The sequence below is a fragment of the Thamnophis sirtalis genome, unplaced genomic scaffold, assembly GCF_051295495.1.
Source record: "Thamnophis sirtalis isolate CommonGarterSnake01/CBP01778 unplaced genomic scaffold, rThaSir2_p1.2 scaffold_10, whole genome shotgun sequence".
Classification (NCBI taxonomy): Eukaryota; Metazoa; Chordata; class Lepidosauria; order Squamata; family Natricidae; genus Thamnophis; species Thamnophis sirtalis.
The window spans coordinates 2,212,935-2,239,356 of record NW_028261390.1 but is presented as its reverse complement, the minus strand read 5'-3'; the positions used below and the strand labels follow the sequence as shown (position 1 = coordinate 2,239,356).

At 47.8% G+C, this 26,422-nt stretch overlaps 1 protein-coding gene across 1 annotated transcript; it reads right to left on the bottom strand.

Moving 5' to 3' along the window:
- Positions 1–848: 848 nt before the first annotated feature.
- On the bottom strand, positions 849–24,329 carry CPXM1 (carboxypeptidase X, M14 family member 1). Its single transcript, XM_087723915.1, has 14 exons — positions 23,607–24,329; positions 19,411–19,515; positions 14,145–14,254; positions 12,425–12,564; positions 11,944–12,028; positions 10,864–11,014; positions 9,623–9,711; positions 8,673–8,796; positions 7,263–7,459; positions 5,854–6,033; positions 4,250–4,547; positions 3,221–3,360; positions 2,309–2,411; positions 849–1,355 (listed from the first exon to the last, which is right to left on the bottom strand). Exons 1-14 carry the CDS (start codon positions 23,920–23,922, stop codon positions 1,027–1,029), a joined length of 2,367 nt encoding a protein of 788 aa, XP_087580041.1. The 5' UTR covers positions 23,923–24,329; the 3' UTR covers positions 849–1,026.
- Positions 24,330–26,422: the final 2,093 nt, after the last annotated feature.

Below are 26,422 nucleotides of genomic sequence, written 5' to 3'. Positions count from 1 at the left end.
AGAGGGAAAGGAAGGAAGGAGAAGGAAGGGAGAAAGGGAAGGAAGGAAGGAAGGAGAAGAAGAAAGGGGGGAGAGAGGGAGGGAGGAAGGAAGGAGATGAGAAGAAGCAAGGAAGAAAGGAAGGGAGGAGAGAGGGAAGGAAGGAGAAGAAGAAAGGGGGGAGAGAGGGAGGGAGGGAGGAAGGAAGGAGATGAGAAGAAGCAAGGAAGAAAGGAAGGGAGGAGAGAGGAAGGAAGGAGAAGAAGAAGGGGGAGAGAGGGAGGGAGGAAGGAAGGATATGAGAAGAAGCAATGAAGAAAGGAAGGGAGGAGAGGGGGAAGGAAGGAAGGAGAAGAAGAAAGGGGGGAGAGAGGGAGGGAGGGAGGAGATGAGAAGAAGCAAGGAAGAAAGGAGGAGGAGAGAGGGAAGGAAGGAGAAGAAGAAAGGAAGGGAGGAGAGAGGAAGGAAGGGAAGGCGATGGGGATGAGAGAAAACAAAGAAGGAGGGAGATGCGAAGCAAAAGGGGATGTGAGGGAAGGAAGGAGTGAGGGAGAAAGGAGGTAGAAAGGAAAGATGGGGAGGGAGAGAGGAGAAGAAAAGAAAGGAGAAGAAGGGAAAAGGAGAGGAGAGAGGAAGGAAGGAAGGAGGTAGAGGATGGAAGGAAGGAAAGAAAAAGGAAACAAAATAGAAGGAGAGGAAGGAAATGCTAAGAGAAAGACAATGAAAGGAAGAGGGAAGGAAGGAAGAAAACAAAGGAATGAAGGAAAGAGAAAGGAAGGAGGGAAAGGAAATGGAGGAAGTAAGGAAACGAAAGAAAGGGGAAAAGGAAGGAAGGAAGGAAGGAAGGGAAAGGAAGGAAGGAAGAAAGAAGGAAGGAAGGAAAGAGAAATGTTCAGGCACTGTAAAGCTATCAACAATATTCCTCCGTAAAATGCCAGGCTCGGATATCGCCGTTCTTTTGAAAGTCCCAGAAGGCGCATTCATAGTTTGTGGGCTGAGGGCCTTGCATTCTCGCAGCCCCCCCCCCTCCCCACAACCCAAAGGCCCTTAGGCAGAAGAAGGGCCAAAGAGCCACATTCTCCTCGGGGCGCTATCTGGCGGCCCTTCCTTGCCCTCCCTGGGCCTGTCCCTGGCCTGCAGTTGGCGGAGACGCAGCTGGCGCAGGCGCAGCGCGAGGTCCTTGGGCACCTTCCCGCCCTTCGCCAGGATCTCCCGCAGACGCTGCTTGGGGGTCTTGGTCAGGCGGAAGTCGCAGAGGGTGGCGTTGTCCTCGTAGGTGACGTGGCAGGTTCGGCTGGCGGCGTGGTAGCCCTCGGCCGTGGCGGTCACCTCATATTCGCCAGGGTTGAGAAGGCGCCAGTAGTCCCCGTCGAAAGCTGCCAGGGGAGAAATGGAAGAGAAATCTCTCTCAACTGGGCTGCTTTCTTGCAGACGTTTCGTTACCCAGCTAGGGAATATTATCAGTGCTAGAAGGGAGTGGGGCTTGTGGAGAGAAGGAGGAGGAGGAGGAGGAGGAGGAGGAGGAGGAGGAGGAGGAGGAGGAGGAGGAGGAGGAGGAGGAGGATAATGACTGTGGGGTCCTTAGTGCTCTCTGAGCTTGGATGTTTCTTGTAGACGTTTCATTACCCAACTAGGGAATATTATCAGTGCTAGAAAGGAGTAAGGTTTGTGGAGAAGAGGTGGAGGAGGAGGAGGACGACAACTGTGTGGTCCTTAGTGCTCTCTGAGCCTGGATGTTTTCTTGCAGATGTTTCACTACCCAACTAGGTAACATCATCAGTAAATGTTCAACAGCACTGATGACATTCCCTAGTTGGGTCATGAGACATCTGCAAGGAAACCTGTCAAAATATTCATGACTGGGAGAGACATGGGAACAAGGTCAGCCAATGAACAGGCACGGCAACTAAGTCAGCCAATGGGAGCTTAGACAGATCTGAGTCTGTGCAGAGAGTTGAAACAGAAACTTAAGCAGTCTGCTGCTCTGAGAAGTAAACTAGTACTCTGCCTGGGCTTGTCTGCTGAAATGAAGCCAACTGCTGGTATTTGCCTGTAGCTCTCCTGCCTTATGTTTCCTTGGGAGAATCACCTGTTGGTGTTGTACATTTATCCGTCTATTCTTATGTACATAACGGAGTTAATGAATCCAGCTGCATCAGTTCTCTGGATTTGAATTTATGCAACAAACTCTAACAAAAATCACCCAGCTGAGAGAGCCCCAAGGACCCCCCAGTTCAACCGTGAGCTACAAAGGTTCTCCTTTCTTGGTCAACGGAAGAGGCGCCGTTGCATCAGCTGCCCACAGGAACCTTGCCCCGCCCTTCGCTACCTGTCCTGATATCATGGTTGATGCCCTCAACAGAAATGATGGCATCGGCGATTCCTCGCTCTGTGTCTTTGTCCCGGACGATCCCCTTAATCCCTCGGTGGATCTGAAAGGAGACAAACGATTAGCCGGCAGATTTTGGTGAAGGCACCCAACCAGAGAGCAGGAAATGGTGAGTTCTAGTCCTTTATCAGGGCACAGAAGCCACAAAAAAACACCCCTTGTGGACAATGGGCCTGCCTAATTGTGGTGATTCACTTAACGACTGCCACAAAAAAAGATTGGCGCAGTCACGTGATGACCTGCTTATCGATGGGCGTGACTTAGGTCCAGCATGGCTTACGGCTCAATTACGGTCATAAGTCAGAGGACTTCCTCTATACCAAATCCCATGTTGCCGTTCTCAAGTCTTCTGCCAAGGGAGTCCTTGACTCGCAACGGTCCGTTTAGTGACCGTTTGAAGCTACAACGGCACTGGAATGGTGATTGGTGATGTTGTTCACATTTATGACTGCGCCTGTGATCACCGGGGATCAAAATTTGGACCCTTGGCAACTGCCTCGTATCTACGACGGTTGCCGTGTCCCTGTGGTCCCCCCTTTGCGACCTTCTAACCAGCAAAACAACCGGGTTACTAAACCCACCCACCCCCTGCAGTGAAACAACTGTGTCAGGAGAAGTTGTACGATGGGGCAAAGTTGCCTCAACAACCGTCTCGCTTAGCAACGGAAATGTTGGGCTCCTCAATTGTGGTCGTAAGTCAAGGACAGCCTGCATGCAAGGGACTGGGCTACCCGGATGATCACTGGGCCGGGATCTCCCACAGGATTCATCAAAGTTTGGAACCGGTCCCAGGATCCTGGGTTAAAACACGGGATTGGAGGCGGGGGGAGATGGATAGAGATGACCCCCTACCTGTTCCATGTAGAGCAACAGGGATTCCTTGTTGTTCTCCCACTCCTGGGGAAGCTCCGACTCGTGTGGGAATTTGTCGCAGGAAAGCTCGATGGTCACCTCAAAGCAGTTGGTGTGCAGGTAGCTGAAGTCGTTCATACCTGCAAGGGAGGAGAACTTGAGCAGTCGTCCCTGTGACCCTGAGGCCAGAGTGCCCCAACCTTTCTGGGTCGGTGGCTTGGAGGAGGGAGGAGGGGAAGGGCGGGGAAGGGCCCTTTACACACACATGCTCATGTGCGAACGTGGCTGCGCGTGCGATGCAAACAGAGTGGCAATGGTAGTGATCGCGCAACGTTCTTGGTAACACCAGCACGAGGTCTGTGCACATGTGCGTACATGCGCATGCACTAACCAGCCAGTCATGTGGCCGCAGCCCAAGGTTGGGAACCCCTGTCCTGGGGAACCTCCTCCTCTGATGGGGCTTAACCCACAAGTGATATAACAAGAGACGGTTTGGTGTAATGGTTCAGGTACTGTCCCAGAAATCAGTATTTTGAAGACAGGCTGTTGAGGAGGAGTCTACATTGTGACTGTGCGCCTCTATTCAACAGTGAAGGTCTAAAAACCTCCTGCAGGAAGCACAGCTCCAACTTCTCAATGACTCTGGTGAGGACACAGACTGACTTCCAAGTGGCCTCAACAGCCCTCTAAAAAGGATGAAAATGACCAGCTGTCTCCAAGGAATATCAATCCTTCCTTTACCCACCATCCAGTCAGAGCTGATGAAGGTTCTTGGATGGGAAGCGAAACGTCTTCAAAGAATCTTGTTCACCTCTGACTGGATGGTGGGGAAAGGAAGGTATTGATACTCCTTGCGGACAGCTGGTCATTTGCATCCTTTTTAGAGGGTCGTTGAGGCCACTTGGAGGTTTATCTCTGTCCTCAGGTTCAAAGAAACACCAGAAAATCCAGTTGCCTCTTGAAAAACAAAGCACCTTTGGGACAACCCTTTACTGCTAGTCCTCATGGGGGAATGTCCCGTTCACCTACTTCCCGGCACGGTGTGCCAGTTGGCTCCGTTGATGATGTTTCCCTCCTGCATGAAGTCCTCGTAGTGGCAAAGCCGCCGTTCGTCGTCTACCATCACCAGGTTGGAGGTGGCGTAGACGGTGGCCAGCCATCGGAAGATGGGGTCGTCGGCGGTGGGGGTCAGCTCCTGGGCTTTCCAATAGGTGCGGGTCATGTCGAAGGGGTAGGTCACCACCAGCTCCCCTCCGTGCAGGTTGGCGCCCAGCACGAAGGGATAGCGCTGCATCCAGCTGATAACCGCCCGGGTTTCTGGGGCAACCTTGGCAGGAAAAAACCAGGATGAGCCAGAGCAGAGATGCCCTCCCTTTCGGGCAGGGGTCTCCAACCTGCGGCAACTTTACAACTTGTGGCCTTCAACTCCCAGAATTCCTCAGCCGGCTGAGGAATTCTGGGAGTTGAAGGCCACAAGGTTGGCTGAGGAATTCTGGGAGTTGAAGGCCACAAGGTTGGCTGAGGAATTCTGGGAGTTGAAGGCCACAAGGCTGGCTGGCTGAGGAATTCTGGGAGTTGAAGGCCACAAGACTGGCCGCTGAGGAATTCTGGGAGTTGAAGGCCACAAGGCTGGCTGGCTGAGGAATTCTGGGAGTTGAAGGCCACAAGACTGGCCGCTGAGGAATTCTGGGAGTTGAAGGCCACAAGGCCGGCTGGCTGAGGAATTCTGGGAGTTGAAGGCCACAAGTCTGGCTGAGGAATTCTGGGAGTTGAAGGCCACAAGGCTGGCTGGCTGAGGAATTCTGGGAGTTGAAGGCCACAAGTTTGGCTGAGGAATTCTGGGAGTTGAAGGCCACAAGGCCGGCTGGCAGAGGAATTCTGGGAGTTGAAGGCCACAAGGTTCCCTGAGGAATTCTGGGAGTTGAAGGCCACAAAACTGGATGGCTGAGGAATTCTGGGAGTTAAAGGCCATAAGACTGGCCACTGAGGAATTCTGGGAGTTGAAAGCCACAAGACTATCTGGCTGAGGAATTCTGGGAATTGAAGTCCGCAAGGCTGGCTGGCTGAGGAACGATTGTTAAAGTACAGTTGAACAATCCCATGGATTGCTTTTTCAGGTGGTCCTCGACTTACAACCATTCGTTTCGTGACCGTTCCAAGTTACAACGGCATTGAAAAAAAGCAACAGGGCCGTTTTTCACACTTACGACCGTTGCAGCATCCCCATGCTCACTTAATAAAAAAATTCATTGGCCACTGACTCATATTTATGACGGCGTCCTGAGGTCACACGATCCCCATTTGCGACCTTGCGACAAGCAACGTCCACGGGGGACCCAGATTCACTTAACGACCATGTTGCTAACTCAACAACTGCAGTCTTTCCCCTGAACAACTGTGGCAAGGACGGTCGTAAAACGGAAGAGAACTCACTTAACTACTGGCTCACTTAGCGCCCCAAAGAGGAAACTTTGTGCTTCCCTGCGGCTGTCCATCGCGGTCCATCTGTCTCCAATTGGTCTATGGCGGTACCAATGCTTGAAAGAGGGGGGGGGGAAGTAGAGGAACCAAGAGGGAGGAAGCTGGGTATCTGGACCAGCCCACTGGTAAGGGGGCTCCGGCGCGAGACTTACCGTGGCATTGGGGAAAGTATAGGACTCCGGGATGGGGATGTAATGGTTGGGGAACTTGTGGGGCACCAGCTCGGCGTCCTCGGCATCCCACAGCTGCGTGTTGAGGTCGGCAAAGTTGTGGTTGAGATCAAAGCCTTCGTACGTCCATCGGCCCATCGCCCAGCCGGACATCTCCGAGCCCTGCAGAATCGCCAGAGAAAGGAGGGGACGGAGACCTCACCATCCGGTGCCCCTCCGGATGGATCGGCTCGGGGAACTCAGTAATCCACTCCCCACTTACATCTCCCCCCCTCCCCGAACAGGAAAGCAGGCCATGGGGTGGGACTCAGCTACCGAGGATGTCCCTCTGGAGGGACCAGGTAAAAGGGCCTTCTCGGTGGTGGCTCCCTCCCTGTGGAACCTCCTTCTCCGGGGATAAGATTGGCTCCGCCTTTGCTGCTTTCCCCCAAAGTTTTGAAGACTGGTTTGATGAGTTGGTCTGGGGAGACCCATTTGATTGCTTTGTCTGAGTGTGGACTGAAGTGTGAGTTTTTAACTGGGAAGGAGGGAGGGAAGGAAGGAAGGAGGAGGTGGAAGGGGAAGGGAGGAAGGAATAGAGAAAGGAGGAAGAGAAAGGGGAAGGAAGAGAGGGAAGGAGGGAGTAGGAAGGGAAAGGGAGGGAAAGAAGCAGGGAGGGAGGGAGAAGAAAGAGAGGAAGAGAGGGAGGGAGGAAGAAAAAGAAAAAGGAGGAAGAGAAAGAAACGGAAGGAAAGAAATATTAAAAAAGGAAGGAAGGAGGGAGGAAGGAAAGAATAGAGAAAGGAGGAAGAGAAAGAAAGAAGGGAGAGAAGAGAAAGGAAAAAGAGATGAAGGGAGGGAGGGAGGAAAAGAAAAAGTAGGAAGGAAGAAAGAAAAGGAAGGAAATAAAGGGAAAGAAGGAAGGAGAGAGGGAGGGAAGGGAAGGGTGGGAAGAAGGAAAAGAGAAAGGAAGGCGGGAAGGGAGGGAAAGAGGCAGGGAGGGAGGGAGGAGGAAGGAGGGAGGGAGGAAGAAAAAAAATGGAGGAAGGAAGAGAAATAAAAGGAAAGAAAGAAAGAAAGAAAAGGGGAGGGAGGAAGGAGCAAGGAAAGGAAGGAATGAAAGAAGATGGGAGGAAGCAAGCAAAAGAAAGAGAAAGGAAAGAAAAGAAAAAAAGAAAGATATTCTCTGAGATTTCCTTTGTAAGTGAGATTCGGGGGCCTCTCCGGATCGCCAGAAACTGACTTTAAACTTTATTTTATGGGGGGGTTTGCAAGGCTTTTGCGAAATCCTTCCCACAAGGGCAACTTTGATGGAGGAAATCAGAGTTGGGCAGAGGAATGGGGTGGCTCTCCGAGGACAGACAGACAGACAGACTCCCACACACCCCCCACACCCACACAGTACCACGCACCAGCTTGTAGGCCGTCTCGTAACCATCGGGATTCATGGAGGGCATCAGGTGGATCCGGGTCTCGGTGACCAGCCTCCGGACGCGAAGGTTACCCTGCTTGTATTCCTGGCACAGATACTCCATCAGGTTCAGCACCAGCTCCCGGCCTAGTGCCTCGTTGCCATGCATGCCGGCCACATAGCGGAACTCCGGTTCTCCTGCAATGGTGGAAGGAGAACGTCGTGTGTGGGTTTCTTGAGGGATCCAAGGACCCCATTTGTGGACCCCCCAAAAAAACCCCGATCTATGATTCTCAACCTTATAAGTGGGACATGGGTGGACTTCAACTCCCAGAATTCTCGGCTGGCTGAGAAATTCTGGGAGTTGAAGTCCACCCGCCTTTGACTTGCCAAGATTGAGAAACACAGAGAAAGCGGCGAGAGAGATTGCAAGGCCAGCTAGAGGGATTCTGGGAGTTGAAGTTCCACCCAACTTGTCCAGGCTGAGAAACACTGGATAAACTAGATTGTAAGGGCAGCTGGGGAGTGTTGTGGCCCAGTGGATCTGGCAGCAGAGTCGGACGGTGAGGAGGTTGGGGAGGAACATGGGCCGGTCTTGGAGTCTGGGGAAGGCTCTGATGAAGGGTCTGTGTCGGAGGCAGAGAGGGAGGCCGGATGCCAGTTATCAGCTGCCTTCAGTGTCGGAGATCAGTGGGGCAGAAGAACAGCTGGATCCTGTTCCCAGTGTGCGCAGGCGCAGAGCTGCCAGACAAAGGGAAGAGCTAAAGAACAGGGGTCGACTTGGGAGTAAAGCCACAGGTGGACGGTGAATGGCCCCTCCCAGAGGACATAAAAGAGGAGCGAAAGGGGAGTAGAGTTTGCAGGAGACAATCAGTTCATTCCTGCATTCTTGCCAAGTACTGTGGCATCTGAAAGCTACCCACTGGCCACTCTCCAAGTTCAGTAGTTGTGAACTCTCTTGGGAGACTATGGGAGAGGAAAGACTTTGCTGGAGACGAATTCACTGTCAATCAAATGAAAGGGGTTATCGGGACGAGGACTCGGCTTCGTGTTCCTGGAGAAGCCTCGGTCAGAAGAGGGGGATTCTGGGAGTTGAAGTCTAATCAACTAGCCCAAGTTGAAAAACTCCAGATAAACTAGATTGCAAGGCTGGCTGGGGAATTCTGGGAGTTGAAGTCACTTTAAGACTTGTGGACTTCAACTCCCAGAGTTCAATTCTTGGGAGCTGAAGTCCAAAAGTCTTAAAGTTGCCAAGGTTGGAGACCCCTGAACTTGATAGTCTGATTTGGACCCAGTCAGCAGAGAAACTGTTTGTCAACGGATACAAGCCACGATTCCCGTCCTCTGCAGCTAAACTCCGATTAAACTCTCTTTCTGCGAAACGTAGAGAGCATCCCGATATGCCACTCACCTACTTCGTGCTGCCCGGGGTTGTCTGAAATCTCCATGACGTACATTTTCAACCCCAAGTAACTTTTCCCGATGCTGTATATCCTTGTGATATCCGGACAAGTCTCGCTGACTCTTTTCATCAACTGACGGGAGAAAATTAAATTTCTCTCAATTAAAAACTCTGACATTGAAGAATTGATGGTGATCGGATATTTCAGGCCAAAAACAGCCTGAAAACCGTCCAAAACTCTATATTTTTTATACAGAACTGACAGAATTGGATAAGATATTAACAGGAACTGATGAGAGATTGATAAAAAAAATTATAGTTATTTACTGCGTATTAAACTAGAAGAGGAGCAAGTGAAGGAAACAATGAAGATATCTCCTATGGATGAGAATGTGATTAGGAAAATATTGGAATGTGCAGAAATAAATAGGTTCACGCTTGAAATTAAGGAGAAGGAACTATCTGATTATTATAACATACGGGAATCATTTTATCAATGGTTAGAGAATAAATATGAAAAATGGGGGAGTGAAATAGCGAAAATGTTTTAACAAAGTTAAATAAAGTTAAGAAGAGGATTGTTATAGTATTAGGTATGGTATATATTAGTATTAAGTTAAAAATAGATAAAATAATAAATATGGCTGTAAATTGTCATTGTTATTGTATAAAATATCTGCCCAAAATACGGATACCCGGGCGACACACAGTTTAATGCAGTGTTTCTCAACCTTGGCAACTTGAAGATGTCTGGACTTCAACTCCCAGAATTCCCCAGCCAGCGAATGCGAATGCTGGCTGGGGAATTCTGGGAGTTGAAGTCCAGACATCTTCAAGTTGCCAAGGTTGAGAAACACTGATTTAATGGAAGATGATGTTGGAATCAAAATAAAAGAAAACAAATTAAAAAATAATTATTATTTTCTAAGGGAAAAAGAATTAATTTAGAAAGAAACCACCTTCCTCATCTCCATGTAGTTGTGATGCCTAAAATCCAATTTATCGTTGGTGCCAGGGGTGTGTTCCCACGGATAAATGTTGTTGGGATCTGCAAAGGAACGGAGGAGACGTAAATTAAAACTACGGCAAGTATATTTAGAGAGTAACCGAGGTGTAAATGCTGTATATATTATAGAAGTAACTATGAAATAAGGAGGTATATGTATAAAACAATAGGCCTTAGAATGGAAAATTCAAAATTAGGGGGAAAAAAATACCGATAATGGAAAGCTATAAAAGTGTAACCGTGATTTTAATGTTTAAAAATGTTGAATAAAAAATATTTAAAAACATATTATCACGTATGGTGGAGGTGGGAGGAAGCTAAAAAGTATTGGGAAAGGATTAAAAAGTGGCTAGAATCAATAACAGGAGTCAAAATTGATTGGAAACTAGAAGTATTTTTACTAGGAATAATGACAACGAAATATAAAAAAAGAAATCCAGTATTTAATTCTACACATAATTAGGGCGGCGAGGATTGCCTTCACTCAAAAAATGGAAAAATAATACTAAGCGAAGATGAAATAATAAGAAAGGTTATGGACAGTGCTAAAATGGACAAATTAACAAAAGAAATCCAGGGAAAGGAAGAAACAGAATATTCTCAGATATGAGAAAAATGGTATAGGTGGGTGGAGGAAAGAAACAAGGACCAATGAAAGAAGCCAGTGAACCCCAAAAATAGAAAAGTTAAGGAGAATTAACATTATATATAGTTGTGTGCCACACCTATTCATCTCCACCCTCTGCCTTTTATCCCCAGAGTTTGGTTGGGGCTTCGCTAGCAGCAGAGGCTCTTCCGTCCCAAGGACCGGCCCATAGATTTCCACTGCTCTCCTCTCCTCTGCCTTCTGCATATCTGTGCGTCAGGCACTGACCCAGCTGTTCCTCCTCTTCCTCATCAGCCACCTCCAGACCTGGGGCTGTTGACTCTCCATCTGAGGGCTGATGGACAGCCCAGCCTCCCCTCCCTTCCCCCCTCCCCCCCCCCTCTTTGACATCTCCATTTCCTCTTCCACCTCGGAGTTCTCAGGTTGCCTTGATGCTGACTTTGACTCCCATGTCTCCTCCTCCTCCCCTGATTCGGCTGCTGGAGGGCCCCGTGGCTGACGGGCCCCGTGGCTGACAGGCCACACACCTATCTGATTCAGCTGCTGGAGGGCCCCGTGGCTGACAGGCCACAACACCATGCGCCTACCTGGCAGGGCACATCCCAGGATCTCAGCTCTCAAGCAGATCGTCCCGTTCTCGAACCAGGTTTGAGGATTGATCCGGATGTAGCGAGCCACGACCGGCTCGGGCAGCAAATTGAGGACGGGGGTTTCCACTTCTTTGTTAGCCGGGAAGATCTGCAACGAGCAAAGCCGGAGCGAAAGATATCGGGTTTTCTGCCCATTTGGCTGTGGGGGTTCACCAGCAGAGACCGGCTGCCCCCTCCCCCAAATCTCTGCCATCTGCTGATCTGGCATAATGCCCTCCCCCCCTCCGGAGGGCTGGGGGAGAGCGTTTTTGCCCTGCCAAGACTCCAAGAAAGCCTCCGGAGCCTGGGGAGGGCGAAAACTCCCCCCACCATGTGTGTGTGTGTGTGTGTGTGTGTGTGTGTGGTTCATGCACATGTGCGTGTGGGGAGAGGGAGTCGCGTGCACATGTGCAATTGGACGGGGTGCATTGCATTGTGGGTGTGCATGCTATCAGAAACAAGTGAATGCATGCTCTCGGAAACACACACAATTTTGGCACAAAGGTTGACCAATGAAAGGTTGTGGTGTGATGTGATATGAGCATAACTCCCATCTACATTTGCGCACCATGTCAACTCTGAAGTTGGCCGGACTGAGGCCATCTTTGAGGCTTTGTGATGCCACAGGGAAGGTGAGGGTTAGGGAGGGAGGTGTAGAGATAGCTGGGGTTTGGTAGCCAAAACAAAATAGTTTCCCCTTGAGAAGCAAGGTCATTCCCACAGGTTTGCTGAAAAGAGGACTAGAGTTTCCAAGCAACCAGACAGTACCGCGACTGGACTTTTGCGACTGATTATTTGGGAAAGGGTGGAGGGGGGGACTTTTACTTTTAATTAGGTGAAAGCTACAGGAATCTTTAGAGTCGGTTTCCACCAGTCCGTGCCAATGATAAGTCCAATAAATCTGTTATTCGCGGAATCTGCCTCCAAGTTCTGCTTGCGATGGGCGTATTACTTGGAATCCTGACACCAACTCTGGAAACACAACCCTCGAAGCTTGCTCAGGACGCCCCTCTTTACCCCCCCCCAACCCGGACTTACCACCTCTTGGCTCCCGTTTTTGGAAGGCTCCCAGCGATGAGTGTCGTTGCTAAACTGGATTTTGTACGACGTCACCCAGCTGTAACTGGAGGAAGAAGAGAGAAACAGGCGGTTCAGAAGAGACCAGCGCGAAGAATAAAAGAGTTGGGAGGGACCTTGGAGGTCTTCTAGTCCAACCCCCCCCCCCCCGCTCAGGCAGGAGACCCTACACCATTCCAGACCAATGGTTATCCAATCTCTTCTTAAAAACCTCCGTGATGGAGCACCCACAACCTCTGGTGGCAAGGAGTTCCACGGGTCACTTGTTCTCCCTTTTAGGAAATTCCTCCTTGGTTCTACGTTGGTTTTTCGCCTGTGACCACCCGTTGGCCTAAGCCAGCGATAGTGAACCATTTGGGGGCTAGCTGGGGGGTCTCAAAATTGGGAAAAGCTGGAGCCGCGGAAGAAGGTTTGCACCTCCCAGCCTCCGTGCGACACTTACGTCCAGATGGAGTTCAGCGCTTGGGTGATCACTCCGGTGAAGCGCGTCAGCCGCCTGGAGTCGATTTCCAGCCACTGGTCCTTGTTGTTGTATCCGGCACACCAACCTCCGTCGTACAAATCGCCGTCGTAAATTCCAGACTGGGGCGAGGAAAGCGGGACGGAGGGAACAGGGATGTTAAGCAGGCCAGGAAGATTTGGACGTGGTTAGGTGTGTGTGTTTGTGGGTGCCTTTGGGGTGTGTGTGTGTGCGTGTGAGAGAGAGAGAGGTTGAGGGGGAGAGAGAGACAGAAACACACAGAGAGAGGGAGAGACAGAGAGAAGGAGAGCGGGAGACAGGGAGAAGAGACAGAGAGAGGGAGAGAGAAGGAGAGAGAGGGAGAGAGGGAGGGAGAGGAGAGAGAGGGAGAGAGAGTGGGGGAGAGGAGACCGAGAGAAGGAGAGAGAGGGAGAGAGGGAGGGAGAGAGGACAGAGGGGGGAGAGAGGAGAATACAATGGAGGAGAAAGAGATGGAGAAGAAGACAGAGGGATGGAAGAGGAAGGGGAAGAAAAACTGGAGGAGAAAGGAGGAGGGGATGGAGGAGAAGAAGAAAGGAATGGAAAAAAGGGAGGAAGAAAACAATGGTGGAAGAAGGGAAAACAATGGACGATGGGGAAGAAAAAATGGAGGAGGAGGAGGAGAAGAAAGGGATAGAGGAGGGGGAGAAGAAAACGATGGGTGAGGGGAAAGAGCAATGGGGGAAGAAGAGAATGGAGAAGAAGGAAGGAGGAAGGAGGGGGAAGAAGGAGGAGAGAAAATGGAGGAGGAGGAAGAGGAGGAGGTGGGCCTTCTTCATTCTGGCTCTGCTTTGCCTCCCTGCTTAAAAGAGACCTTGGAGGGCCAAGATAATTCCTCTCCTGGAGGCCCCCTGGGAAGGAAAGGAAGGAAGGAAGGAAAGGAAAGGAAAGGAAGGAGGGAAGAAAAAGAAAGGAGGAAGGAAGGGAAAGGAAGGGAGGAAGGGAAAAGGAGAGGAAGAAAGGTAGAAAGAAAGGGAAGGAGGGAAGGACAAAGGAGAGGAAGGAAAGGAAGGAAAGGAAGGAAAGGAAAGGAAGTAAGGAGAGGAAGGAAAGAAAGAAAGAAAGGGAGGGAGGGAGGGAGGGGAGGACAAAGGAAAGGAAGGAAGGAAGGAAAGGAAGGAAGGAAGGAAGAAAGAAAGAAAAGGGAGGGAGGGCGGGAGGGAGGGAAGGACGAAGGAGAGGAAGGAAAGGAAGAAAAGGAAGGAAAGGAAAGGAAGGAAGGAGAGGAAGGAAGAAAGAAAGAAAGAAAGGGAGGGAGGGAGGGAGGGAGGGGAGGACAAAGGAAAGGAAGGAAGGAAGGAGAGGAAGGAAGAAAGAAAGAGAGGGAGGGAAGGACAAAGGAAAGGAAGGAAGGAAGGAAAGAAGGAAGGAAGAAAGAGTGGGAGGGAGGGAGGGAGGGAGGAGAGGAAGGGAGGACTACAATCCTGGCACTAGAAGCAGCTTCAGAGGATAATCCAGGGCTACAAGGGACCTGGAGGTCATCTAGTCCAACCCCGCTCCAACAGGACATTGTTCAAGTGAGTTTCTGTCTTTTGACCCCCCCTAGGCCTAGTCATATAATGACATAGCCACACCCACCCAGTCACATGACCCCCCCACCAATCCACGCCCACAGAACTGGCTATAAAACCAAACGAGGTTTCACCGCTGGGTGGGGCCTTACCTGGATGTTGAGGCGTCCGCGGTGGGGCCCCAGTCCGTCCCGCTTGGAACTGGACGCTCGTAGTTGGGAGTCGCGGACTCTGAGTGACTCCAGGCCCAGCGGAGGGCATTCTGATTGGGGGAGAAGAAGGGAGGGGAAGGGCAGGGTGAGGGACCACCAGGAGACCAAAGCCCCCTCCCCAGAGCCCCAGCCTTCCTTGAGGCACCAGAGACCAGCTGGTGGGCTTTGGGCCCATCCTCCTCTCCCTCCGCCCCCTTCACGGGGGGGGGGGGCAGTGGGGAAGGCCTGGGGGGCTGTGAATGCCCCAACACTGGAAGCCTTGAAGAAGATGCTGGATAGCCATCTGTCTGAAAGGGTATAGCGTTTCCTGCCTAGGCAGGGGGTTGGACTAGAAGACCTCCAAGGTCCCTTCCAACTCTGCTACTGTATAGAGAAAGAAAGAAAGAAAGAAAGATAGAAAGAAAAGAAAGAGGGAGGGAGGGAAGGAAGGAAGGAAGGAAGGAAGGAAGGAAGGAAGGAAGGAAGGAAGGAAGGAAAAAGAGGCGTTCATATTCTGCCTTTTCGATGTTTCCCAGGATATTTCATGGTTCTAGGAGAGTGGGGGTTAATTTCCTACATGTCCAAGCCCCCCCACGGAAGAGGCTGCAGGGCGGGGAAGGTCGGAACTCTTTCTTTTGGGAGCCCCCCCCCTTCCCCAGGAATGAAATCCAAACCAAAAGACTCGATCCAGGCAGAGATGGGAAGGGGGGGGGAGTCAAAGCAAGGGGAATTTTTGGGAGAGGGGAGGGAATCCCTCCCTGGGCCTCTTTTGGCCTCCCTGGAAGGACCAGAAGAATTAGGCAGAACAAGCCCTTGGGCTCCAAATGGCTCTTTCCTTTCCTTTCCTTTCCTTTCCTTTCCCTTTCTTTCTTTCTTTCCTTTCCTCCTTCCTTTCTTTCCCTCTTCCCTTCCTCCCTCTCTTTATTTTTTCTTTCATTTTCTTTTCCTTTCCTTCCTTCCTTTCTTTGTTTCTTTCCTCCCTCCTCCCTCCCTCTCTTTCTTTTTTCTCTCATTTTCTTTTCCTTTCCTTCCTTCCTTTCTTCTTTTCTTTCCTCCCTCCTTCCTCGCTTTCTTTCTTTCTTTCATTTTCTTTTCCTTTCCTTCCTTCCTTCCTTTGTTTCTTTCCTCCCTCTCTCCCTCCCTCTCTTTCTTTCATTTTCTTTTTCTTTCCTTTTCTTCCTCCCTCCCTCCCTCTCTTTCTTTTATTTTCTTTTTTCTTTCTTCTGTCCTCCCTCCTTCTCTTTCTTTCATTTTATTTTCTTTCTTTCCTCTTTTTTCTTTCTTTTTTCATTTTCCTTTCCTTTCTCCCTCATTCCTCCTTTTCTTTATTTTTCTTTTCTTTCTTTTCTTTCTTTGTTTCTTTCCTCCCTCTCTTCCTCTCTTTCTTTCATTTTCTTTTTCCTTTCCTTCCTTCTTTTCTTCGTTTCTTTCCTCCCTCCCTCCCTTTCTTTCTTTCATTTTCTTTTTTCTTTCTTCTGTCCTCCCTCCTTCTCTTTCTTTCTTTCATTTTATTTTCTTTCTTTCCTCTTTTCTTTCTTTTTTCATTTTCCTTTCCTTTCTTTTCTTTCTTTCTTTCCTTTCTTTCTTCCTTCTTTTCTTCCTTCCTTCCTTCCTTCTTCCTTTTATTTATTTATTTTATTTCCTTCCTTCCTTTCATTCTCCCCTGCCCCCTTGCCTTCTCCTCCTCTCTCCTGCTCTTTCCCTTCCCTTCTCTTTCCCTTTTCCCTTCCCTTCCCCCTTTCCTTTCCTTTCCTTTCCCCCCTCCCCTCCCCTCCTTGCCCAGTTGCCAGGATTTGAAAAGCTGCAGGACAGACCAAAATATGCAAAGCTTTGCTCACCAACGACAGGGGGGGAAAAATTGGCCCACTGTCAAAATCCTTGTGGTTGCACCACTAAGGCAGGGATGCCAAAAGCCCATCATCCTTTCGTGGGGGATGCCAATCCATTGATGCCAATCCAGGACACGCTGCAGAATTTGCATTTAATTTCACAGGGGCAGATCCAGAACTGGAGTTTGAAATACAGGACTGGGAAGGAAGGAAGGAAGGAAGGAAGGAAGGAAGGAAGGAAGGAAGGAAGGAATTGAAGAGGATGGGAGGAAGGGGAGGAAGGGGAGGAAGGAAGGAAGGAAGGAATTGAAGAGGATGGGAGGAAGGGGAGGAAGGGGAGGAAGGAAGGAAGGAAGGAATTGAAGAGGATGGGAGGAAGGGGAGGAAGGAAGGAAGGAAGGAATTGAAGAGGATGGGAGGAAGGGGAGGAAGGAAGGAAGGAAGGAAGGAAGGAAGGAAGGAAGGAATTGAAGAGGATGGGAGGAAGGGGAGGAAGGAAGGAAGGAAGGAAAGAAGGAAGGAAGGGAAGGAAGGAATTGAAGAGGATGGAAGGAAGGAAGGACGGAAGGAAGGAAGGAATTGAAGAGGATGGGAGGAAGGGGAGGAAGGAAGGAAGGAAGGAAGGAAGGAGTGTTCATTGCATCTAGTCCTCTCCCCATCACTGCACCCTGCCTGGGTGGGGAATTCTGGGAGTTGAAGTCAACAGGTTTTACATCCCTAAGGTTGGATAGCCTTGACTTAAAAAGAGCCCAAACTCCACGTTTCCCACAGCCGCCAAAATCCTCCCAAAGCATGCTCAAGGGTATGATGATCCATGCAAGTTGCTAGTCCTCACTGCTGCCGTGGCTGGCATCCGCACCCACCAGCTTCCAGGAAATGCACCGTTTGGGTCAATTAAAAAAAAGGCAAGAGAAAGCCAGTTTCCCCCCCTCCCCACTCATTAAAAAAAATCCAGGATGCAAGAGGGATGGGAGAGGAGATCTATCAAAGGGAGACAGCTGCTTTGCATTTCCTCTTGGCCTCCTGTCCTCCCTCCCCTGCTGTTCTCCTCACTCTTGCTTTTGCAATACTTTTATTCTCTTCGGTGAAAAGACCCCTTTCTACCTTCGGGCCGAGAACCGGCTGTCCCTTTCTAGCTGGCAGGCTGAAGGCTTCCAGATTTCTGGAGCTGCCGGCTTTATAACCGGGAGAGCTGCAGCCAAACTCAACAACCCAAGGCCCCCAGAAGCTCTGAAAGCCAAGAGAATTTATTATTTTTAAATCCCAGAGTCGGCTTTCCAAGAACGATCCGAAAGAGCACAAAGTGGCATCCGGAGATCGGAGAATCCGAGTGTCCCTCGATGGGAAAAAGCTACAATTTCAGAAAGTTTGGAAAGTTTAATTCTTTTTTTTTAATTAATTTTTTATTTTATCAATTTCATATATACATTCACAATTATATGATCTCATAACTGTGTATTAATAATATGTATTTATAACAATTTTTTTCCCTACGGTTGACAATATACTTGAAAATTGCTTTCTTACCATCCCATAGATCCATCTTATCTTACAACGGTCCTACTTCTTCTTCCCTCCCTCCCTCTTTCCTTCCCTCGTTTCTTCTCTCCTACTCTCCTTCCTTCCCTCCTTCCTTCCCTCCCTCCTTCCCCCTTCCTTCCCTCCTTTCTTCTCTCCTTCTCTCCTTCCTTTCCCCCTTCCTTTCCTCCTTCCTTCCCCCCTTCCTTCTCTCCTACATTCCCTCCTTCCTTCCCTCCCTCCTTTCTTCTCTCCTTCTCTCCTTCCTTTCCCCCTTCCTTTCCTCCTTCCTTCCCCCCTTCCTTCTCTCCTACATTCCCTCCTTCCTTCCTTCCCTCCTTTCTTCCCTCCTTTCTTCTCTCCTTTCCCCCTTCCTTTCCTCCTTCCTTCCCCCCTTCCTTCTCTCCTACATTCCCTCCTTCCTTCCCTCCTTCCTTCCCTCCTTTCTGGAAAGTTTAATTCTTGAATTGTGTCTCATTCACTGAAAGGTAAAGGTGAAGGTTCCCCTCGCACCTTTGTGCTAGTCGTTCCCGACTCTAGGGGGCAGTGCTCATCTCTGTTTCAAAGCCGAAGAGCCAGCGCTGTCCGAAGACGTCTCCGTGGTCATGTGGCCGGCATGACTCAATGCCAAAGGCCCACGGAACGCTGTTCCCTTCCCACCAAAGGTGGTTCCTGTTTTTCTACTTGCATTTTTTACCTGCTTTCGAACTGCTCGGTTGGCAGAAGCTGGGACAAGTCACGGGAGCTCACTCCATTACGTGGCACTCCTTGACTTAAGACCACAATTTTAGCCCAGCGTGTCTGTTGTTAAGAGAAACATTCGTTAAGTGAGTTTTGCCCCATTTTGTGACCTTCCTTGCCACTGTTGTTAAGTGAATCACTGCAGTTGTTAAGTGCCCTTGTGACCTCTAGACTGGACTACTGCAACGTGCTCTACATGGGGCAGCCCTTGAAGAGCATTCGGCGACTCCAGCTTGTCCAGAATGCAGCCGCGCGAGCGATCGTGGGTGCACCTCGGTTCACCCACGTAACACCTATCCTCCGCGAGCTGCACTGGCTGCCTGTTGGTCTCCGGATACGCTTCAAGGTGCTAGTCGTCACTTATAAAGCCCTTCATGGTATTGGACCTGGGTACTTGAGAGACCGCCTGCTGCCAATTACCTCCACTAGACCGATTAGATCCCACAGATTAGGCCTCCTCCGAATTCATCCGCCGGCCAGTGTCGACTGTCGACTACCCGGAGGAGGGCCTTCTCTGTGGCTGCTCCGACCCTCTGGAACGAACTCCCCGTGGAGATTCGAACCCTCACCACCCTCCAGGCCTTCCGCAAAGCCCTTAAAACCTGGCTGTTCCGACAGGCCTGGGCTAAAGAGCTGTTGCCCCCGTCTCGAATTGGTATGACTGTCGTGTGTTTTTAAATTATGCATTGTTTTTTATGTCGTTTTAAATTCTTGTTTGTATCCCCCTTCCCTGGTTTGAGTTGTGAGCCGCCCTGAGTCCCCTTCGGGGGGAAAGGGCAGCATATAAGTAAAATAAACATTCAAACATTCAAGTTACTCAGCTGGTTGTTCAGTGAATCTGTTGGGGGAATTTTCCCATTGAGAAATGGAGAAAGAAATGGAGAAAGATTAGAGGGAGGCAGGCAGGCAAACAGAATGGAGGTAGATGCAGTGGAGGTGATGACAGATAGACAGAGAAAGAGAGATAGGTAGGTAGGTAGATAGATGATGCTAGAGAAAGAGAGAGAAAGAAAGATAGCTAGATGGAGATAGATATAAAGATGGATGTGTGTGTGTGTGTGTGTCTGTGTGTGTGTGTGTGTGCCCCGGGCTGCCTACGCAACATCCCTGCAAGGCAAAGGCGACCGGAGGGATCCTACCTGAGGAGGCCTCTCGGCTGGCGGCTTCCGGATTGAGCAGCTTCTGCTTCTTCTTCTTCAAAACCTTTTTCTTGACTATTTTGACTCGGAGAGGCTTTTTGGGAGCTGGGAAAAAGTAAAAAGCACCCAGCGGGTCAGTTTCCTTTCCACAATTAATCTCAATCTCTCTCTCTCTCATCTATCCAATCTATACATCCATGCATCATCTCTCCCTCTCTCTCTCTCTCTGTCTATCAGTCTATCATCTATTGTCTATCATTATCTACCAGTATTCTCTCTCTATCTCTTCTATCTATCTATCTATCTATCTATCTATCTATCTATCTATCTATCATCTATCTATCTATCTATCTATCTATCTATCTATCTATCTATCTATCTATCTATCTATCATCTATCTATCTATCTATCTATCTATCATCTATCTATCTATCTATCTATCATCTATCTATCTATCATCTATCTATCTATCTATCTATCTATCTATCTATCTATCTATCATCTATCTATCTATCTATCTATCTATCTATCTATCTATCATCTATCTATTACTATCTATCTATCTATCATCTATCTATCTATCTATCTATCTATCTATCATCTATCTATCTATCTATCTATCATCTATCTATCTATCTATCTATCTATCTATCTATCATCTATCTATCTATCTATCTATCTATCTATCATCTATCTATCTATCTATCTATCTATCTATCTATCTATCTATCATCTATCTATCTATCTATCTATCATCTATCTATCTATCTATCTATCTATCTATCATCTATCTATCTATCTATCTATATCTATCTGTCTATCATCTATCTATCTATCTATCTATCTATCATCTATCTATCATCTATCATCTATCATCTATCTATCTATCTATCTATCTATCATCTATCTATCTATCTATCTATCTATCATCTATCTATCTATCTATCTATCTATCTATCTATCTATCATCTATCTATCTATCTATCTATTATCTATCTATCTATCTATCTATCTATCTATCTATCTATCTATCTATCTATCTATCTATCATCTATCTATCTATCATCTATCTATCTATCTATCTATCTATCTATCATCTATCTATCTATCTATCTATCTATCATCTATCTATCTATCTATCTATCATCTATCTATCTATCTATCTATCTATCTATCTATCTATCTATCTATCTATCATCTATCTATCTATCTATCTATCTATCTATCATCTATCTATCTATCTATCTATCTATCATCTATCTATCTAACAACTATCTATATAATCTATCCTTATGTATCATACATCTCTCTCTCCCTCTCTGTCAATCATCTATCATCTATCATCTATCATCTATCATTATCTAATCTATCTATCTATCTATCTATCTATCTATCTATCTATCTATCTATCATCTACTATCTATATAATCTATATATTATATATCATACATCTCTCTCACCCCCCGTCTATCAGTCTGTCTATCATCTATCATTATCTATTCTTTCTCTCCTATCTATATCTATCCATCTCTCTCTTTCTCTCTCCATCTATCTGTCAACTATCTATATAATCTATACATATATACCATACATCCCTCTCACCCCCTTGTCTATCAGTCTATTATCTATCATTATCTATTTTCTCTCATCTATCTAATCTATACATACATACATACATACATCATCTCTCTCTCTATCTATCAGTCTGTCTATCATCTATTGTCTATCATTATCTAGTCTCTCTCTCTCATCTATCTCTCTATCTCTCTATCTCTGTATCTATCTATCTATCTATCTATCTATCTCTCTATCTATCATCTATCTAATCTATCTATCTATCTATCTATCTATCTATCTATCTATCTATCTATCTATCTATCTATCTATCTATCTATCTATCTATCTAATCTACCTACCTACCTAACAACTATCTATATAATCTATACATATATATCATACATCCCTCTCACCCCTTGTCTATCAGTCTGTCTATTATCTATCGTTATCTCTTCTCTCTATCATCTACCTGTCAGATATAGGAAACTGCCCATCTCCCCCACACCTTAGATGCCACTTGGATTATCTTCACAAATGTTCTTGACATTTATTGGGTGGTTGTTGATATTATCTGCTAGCTGTTGTAACCTGCTTAGATCCTATTGATTGAAGCTGTGGAAAAGTAGCCGTTAGTTTAACATATACAGGTCAGTTTAGGTTGAACATATATAAATATGTAAGAAGCATATGTGTGTGTGTGTGTGTGTGTGTGTGTGTCTGTGTGTGTGTGTTTATACGTATAATATTTTGTGCTATATTTGTGCTGATAAATAAATAAAGGGAGACTAGTATAGATCCATTTCAAGCTATTTAGCTCTCATCAGCTAGCCATACCCTTGCTGGGATATATGTATAATATATGTATAGATATGGATGGATGATAGATAGATAGCAAATAGATAGATGGTAGATAATGATAGATGATTGATAGATAGAGGCACACAAATACAGCACTAGGAAACATGAAATGGCATGAAAGAAAACAACCAAGTTCAGAGAGTTTGCACAATCCTCCTCCTCCCCCCCCCTCCTCCCTGCAACACCCCCCCCTTCCTAGCACTCTCTGCAAACCTCCCTCCCTTCTACAACTGATGGTGTTCCCTAGTTGGGTCATGAAACGTGTGCAAAAAAGCCACCAGCTCAGAGACCACAAGGACCCCACAGTTCAACCCTGAGCTAGAAATATTCCCCTTTATCGATCTACGTCTATCATGCTCCAGAACAAAACAAAATGATTTGGGTCTTTGGGGAAAAAACAGACCCATGTTTCACCAGCCCCCCACCTCTTCTCCTACTCCCTATCAGACCACCCTTCTCAAACCTGAGGTCCTCCAGATGCCAGGGACTACAATACCCATCGTCACAACTGCGGGTTGACTGGCCGGCTGAGGATGAGCTGAATTCTCCTCTGGCTGTCCGTGGCATGCACTGCGTTTCTTATGCACCTGCTCCCCCCTGCACCCTGCTTCCAAAAGGGGGGGGCAGCCGATGCCCTCCACCCACGGGTGGCTTTCAAGGTTTTTTTACAACCTATTCTGTAGGTGTGGCCTGTTTTGTGGGAGTGGCTTGCCGGCCATGTGACCGGGTGGCCAACTTGGAAAATGTGGTGAAACTCACTTAACAACGCTCTTGCTTAGCAATCAAAATTTTGGGCTCAATTGTGGTCATAAGTTCTCTTTCTTTTTCTTTCTTTCTTACTTTCTTTCTTTCTTTCTTTCTCTCTTGCCCACTTTCTTTTTCTTTCTTTTTCCTTTTTTCTTTCTTCCTTTCTTTCTTTCTCTTTCCTTCTTTCTCTTTCTCTTTCTATCTTTCTCTCTCTTTTTTACACTCACTCTCCCTTCCTACCTTCCTTGTGTGTATCTCTCCCCCTTCCTTCCTTTTCTCTCCCTCCCTCTCTCTTTCTTTCTTTCTTTCTTTCTTTCTTTCATTCGTTTTATTTTCTTTCTTTTCTCTTTTTTCTTTCTTTTTTCATTTTCCTTTCTTTTCTTTTCTCTCTCATTCTTTCTTTTCTTTCTTTCTTTTCTTTCTTTCTTTCTTTGTTTTTTTCTTCCTTCTTTCCTTCCTTCCTCCTCCTTTTATTTATTTATTTATTTATTTTATTTCCTCTTTCTATCTTTCTCTCTCTTTTTTACACTCACTCTCCCTTCCTACCTTCCTTGTGTGTATCTCTCCCCCTTCCTTCCTTTTCTCTCCCTCCCTCTCTCTTTCTTTCTTTCTTTCTTTTTTCTTTCTTTCATCTCTCTCTCCTACTCTCTTTTTCTTTCTTTTTTCTCTATCCCTTCCTTCCTTCCTTTCTTGTGTGTATCTCTCCCCCTTCCTTCCTTTCTTCCTTTTGTCTCTCTCTCTCTCTCTCTCTTTCTTTCTTTCTTTCTTTTCTCTCCCACTTTCTTTTTCTTTCTTTTTTCTTTCTTCCTTTCTTTCTCTTTCCTTCTTTCTCTCTCTCTCTCTCTTTCTATCTTTGCCTCTCTCTTTTTTCTCTCACTCTCCCGTCCTACGTTCCTTGTGTGTATCTCTTCCTTCCTCTCTTTCTCTCTCTCTCTCTCTCTCTCCTCCACCCCAAAACCACATCAATCCCCCTCTTTCCACCCCTCCGCAACCCCCCCCAAATTTCCTCTGAAGCTCAAATGCTACTCAGGTACCTTTGGTGTCCCTTGGGGTCTCAGTGGAGACCCTCCCTCTTGTGGCGACGCTGGGGGACGGTGGCAGCTCCCGATCCTCGTGAGCCCTGGGCAGAGTTGTGGAGACTTTGGGGGGCTCCGTGGGCCCCGGGCCCTTTTCTTCCGTGGAAACTGAAGGCGAGACCAGCTGGGGTGCAGCCGTGGTCCAGTTGACTTTGGGGTCCCCGAGCATCTCCACGGAGGGTCCCGGTGTGAGTGAAAGGGCGCGTCCCACCGCAGAGGGGACCCAGCCGAGGTGGGAGAGGGCCAGGAGCGTGGTGGGCACCCACAGCAACATGTCGGGCGAGCTGAACTAAGCCCCACGGTCTGCAGCTTCGCTCCTCCAAGTCTCCTCCGGCTGCTTCTCCCTGAGCGGCTTAGAAGCTTAAAAGCATCTTCCTCTCTGGCATTCCTGCTTACTTCCCCACGGGTACCGCATTGCTGGGAATAGCTGGGACCATAAAAACACACACGCACACAGAGACACACAATCACACACTCGCAAAGACGCAGACAGATATACAAAGAGGGAAGCCCGCCCTCCTGCCCGTCAGCTTCCTCGGCTTCACTTGATCCGCTTGTTCTTCCAATGGGGCGGCTGTGATTCTCCTGCCCGGCCGAATCCCTCTGAAGCTCTTCTCCTTGGGACCCCCCAACACCCCTCGCCTTCCGCACCCCAAGCTTTGGGGGGTTGCATGAGAGATTTGACTTCTCTTCTCTCTCTTTCCTTCTCTTCCCTTCCCCTCTTCCCCTTTTCTTCTCTTCTCTTCCCCATCCATCCCCCTCCCCCGCTTCTTGTTTTATATCTTCTCTTCTCTTCTCTTCTCTTCTCTTCTCTTTCTCTTTCTCTTTCTCTTCCCCTTCCCCTTCTCTTCTTTTCCCTTCCCTTCCCTCTCCTTCTCTTCTTGTTTTATATCTTCTCTTCCCCTTCTCTTCTCTTCTTGCTCCTTCCCTTCCCTCTCCTTCTCTTCTTTTCCCTTCCCTTCCCTCTCCTTCTCTTCTTGTTTTATATCTTCTCTTCCCCTTCCCTTCTCTTCTCTTCTCTTCTCTTCTTTCTCCTTCCCTTCCCTCTCCTTCTCTTCTTTTCCCTTCCCTTCCCTCTCCATCTCTTCTTTCCCTTTCCCTTCCCAAGATCAGAGAGCACCAAGGACCCCACAGTCCTCCTCCTCCCTCCCTCCCTCCCTCCCTCCCTCCCTCCCTCCCACCTTCCCTCTCTCCCTTCTAGACCTGATGATGTTCCCTAGTTGGGTCATGAAATGTTTGCAAGAAAACCACCAAGCTCAGAGAGCACCAAGGACCCCACAGTTCATCCCCAAGCTTTTCTTGTTCAAAAAGCAGAGGGACCTTTCCCAGAAGCTCCTGATCTGGGCACTTCCTGGACTAACCATGGAAGCTTCATAAGGCTCCCCTCCTTTGGGAATAAAATTGTCCATAATCCAAGAGAGCATCTAAGATCGGATTCCGGAAAATGGAGCTACTTTTTAGCGAAAGGGCCATGTAAAGATTGTGTTTCTAAGGAAGTTTTGAGTCACAGCTGTTGTTTCAGAAGGACAGATGTTTTGATTTATTTCCCCCTTTCGGAGATAAAAACCGCAGATAAAAAATGACGGGTCAATTTCATAACCAAAAAATCTGGACAGCCAAAGTGCTTGGGTATCATTTTATGGGATGGACTCACCCACATTCTCCCCCTCCTCCCTGGGGAATGGATTTCTTTGGAAGAGAACAAATAAACTCTGTTTTTTGGAGGTTCTTTTGCACTGAGTGCCCTAAGGAGGCAGGCCTTATGGCAAACCGGTTTGTGTCTCCAGAACTGTAAATCCTACAAACTTGAAATTCAGCACCTACTCTTGGCTTCTAGGTGCTAGCTAAGAAAGGATTTTTTGAAATGACCATCAGATCATTAATATTTTTCTACATTATTATTATTATTAACACGCTCTGATGCTATGGAGTTAGACATTCTACTCTCCCTCCCCACCTGAAAAGAACTCTGTTCCAACTGCCAGTTGCCTCACATTCCGTTACCTCAGTTCAAACTGGCAGACATTTCCACTCCTTCCCTCAGGAGCGGTCTGGGGCTCCTTATAATACTGAACGTCTGTACCTCACCAAAATGTGTACGCCTTCCACCTATGGAACCGCTTCAGGACTCAAGGTGGCGGGAGCGATATTCCCTTGTGTGTTTCAATCACCGACCACCACTGAGCCGACGGATTGTGAACCGGATTTCTCCCGCATTGCCCAATCCCATAGTTTTGTTGCGAAACACGGATGCCCAGCTAGTATACTTTATGGGCTTCAGGTTAAAGGATTTGGATCCGAGAATCCCCTTGGAGAATTGGAAATGAATTGAGATTGTGGTCTCTTTACATCAAGGAGTTGAACCTTAAGACTTTAAGACTTGTGGAGTTAAAGATTTATACCGTGTACGGGTTCTGGGAAGTTGGCGGAGGGAAGGCTGGGGGGTGGGAGGGGGAGAGGGGGGGAGGGATGTATATTAGGCTTGACGAGGGGTGTTAGATTTAAAAAGTAATATGATTGCACATGTATACTGTCTTCTCTTATTTTTTCTTTAAAACTAGGATATGTTAAGTATATTGATATGGAAGCATAAATACCATCGACATAGAACGGAGTTTGCTCAGAAGCGGAAATACACCAATGAGAGGAAGAGTGGGAAACAGAGGAGAGAAGAAAGATGGGAAGAGAGGGATAGGAGAGAGGGTGAAGGGGGGAAGATGAGGAGGATAAGGAGGAGTGGAATGAAGAGAGAGGAGAAGGAGAAAGGAAGGGGA

What these genes read in the sequence shown, in the direction of transcription:
- CPXM1 (XM_087723915.1), bottom strand. Translation starts at nt 23,922, where the DNA reads ATGTTGCTGTGGGTGCCCACCACGCTCCTGGCCCTCTCCCACCTCGGC. An exon ending in ACGAGACGGCCTACAAGCTG is followed by an intron (nt 6,034 to 7,262) that starts GTGCGTGGTACT and finishes GCGATTCTGCAG; the next exon opens with GGCTCGGAGATGTCCGGCTG. An exon ending in CAACCATGATATCAGGACAG is followed by an intron (nt 1,356 to 2,308) that starts GTAGCGAAGGGC and finishes CTCCCCTGGCAG; the next exon opens with CTTTCGACGGGGACTACTGG.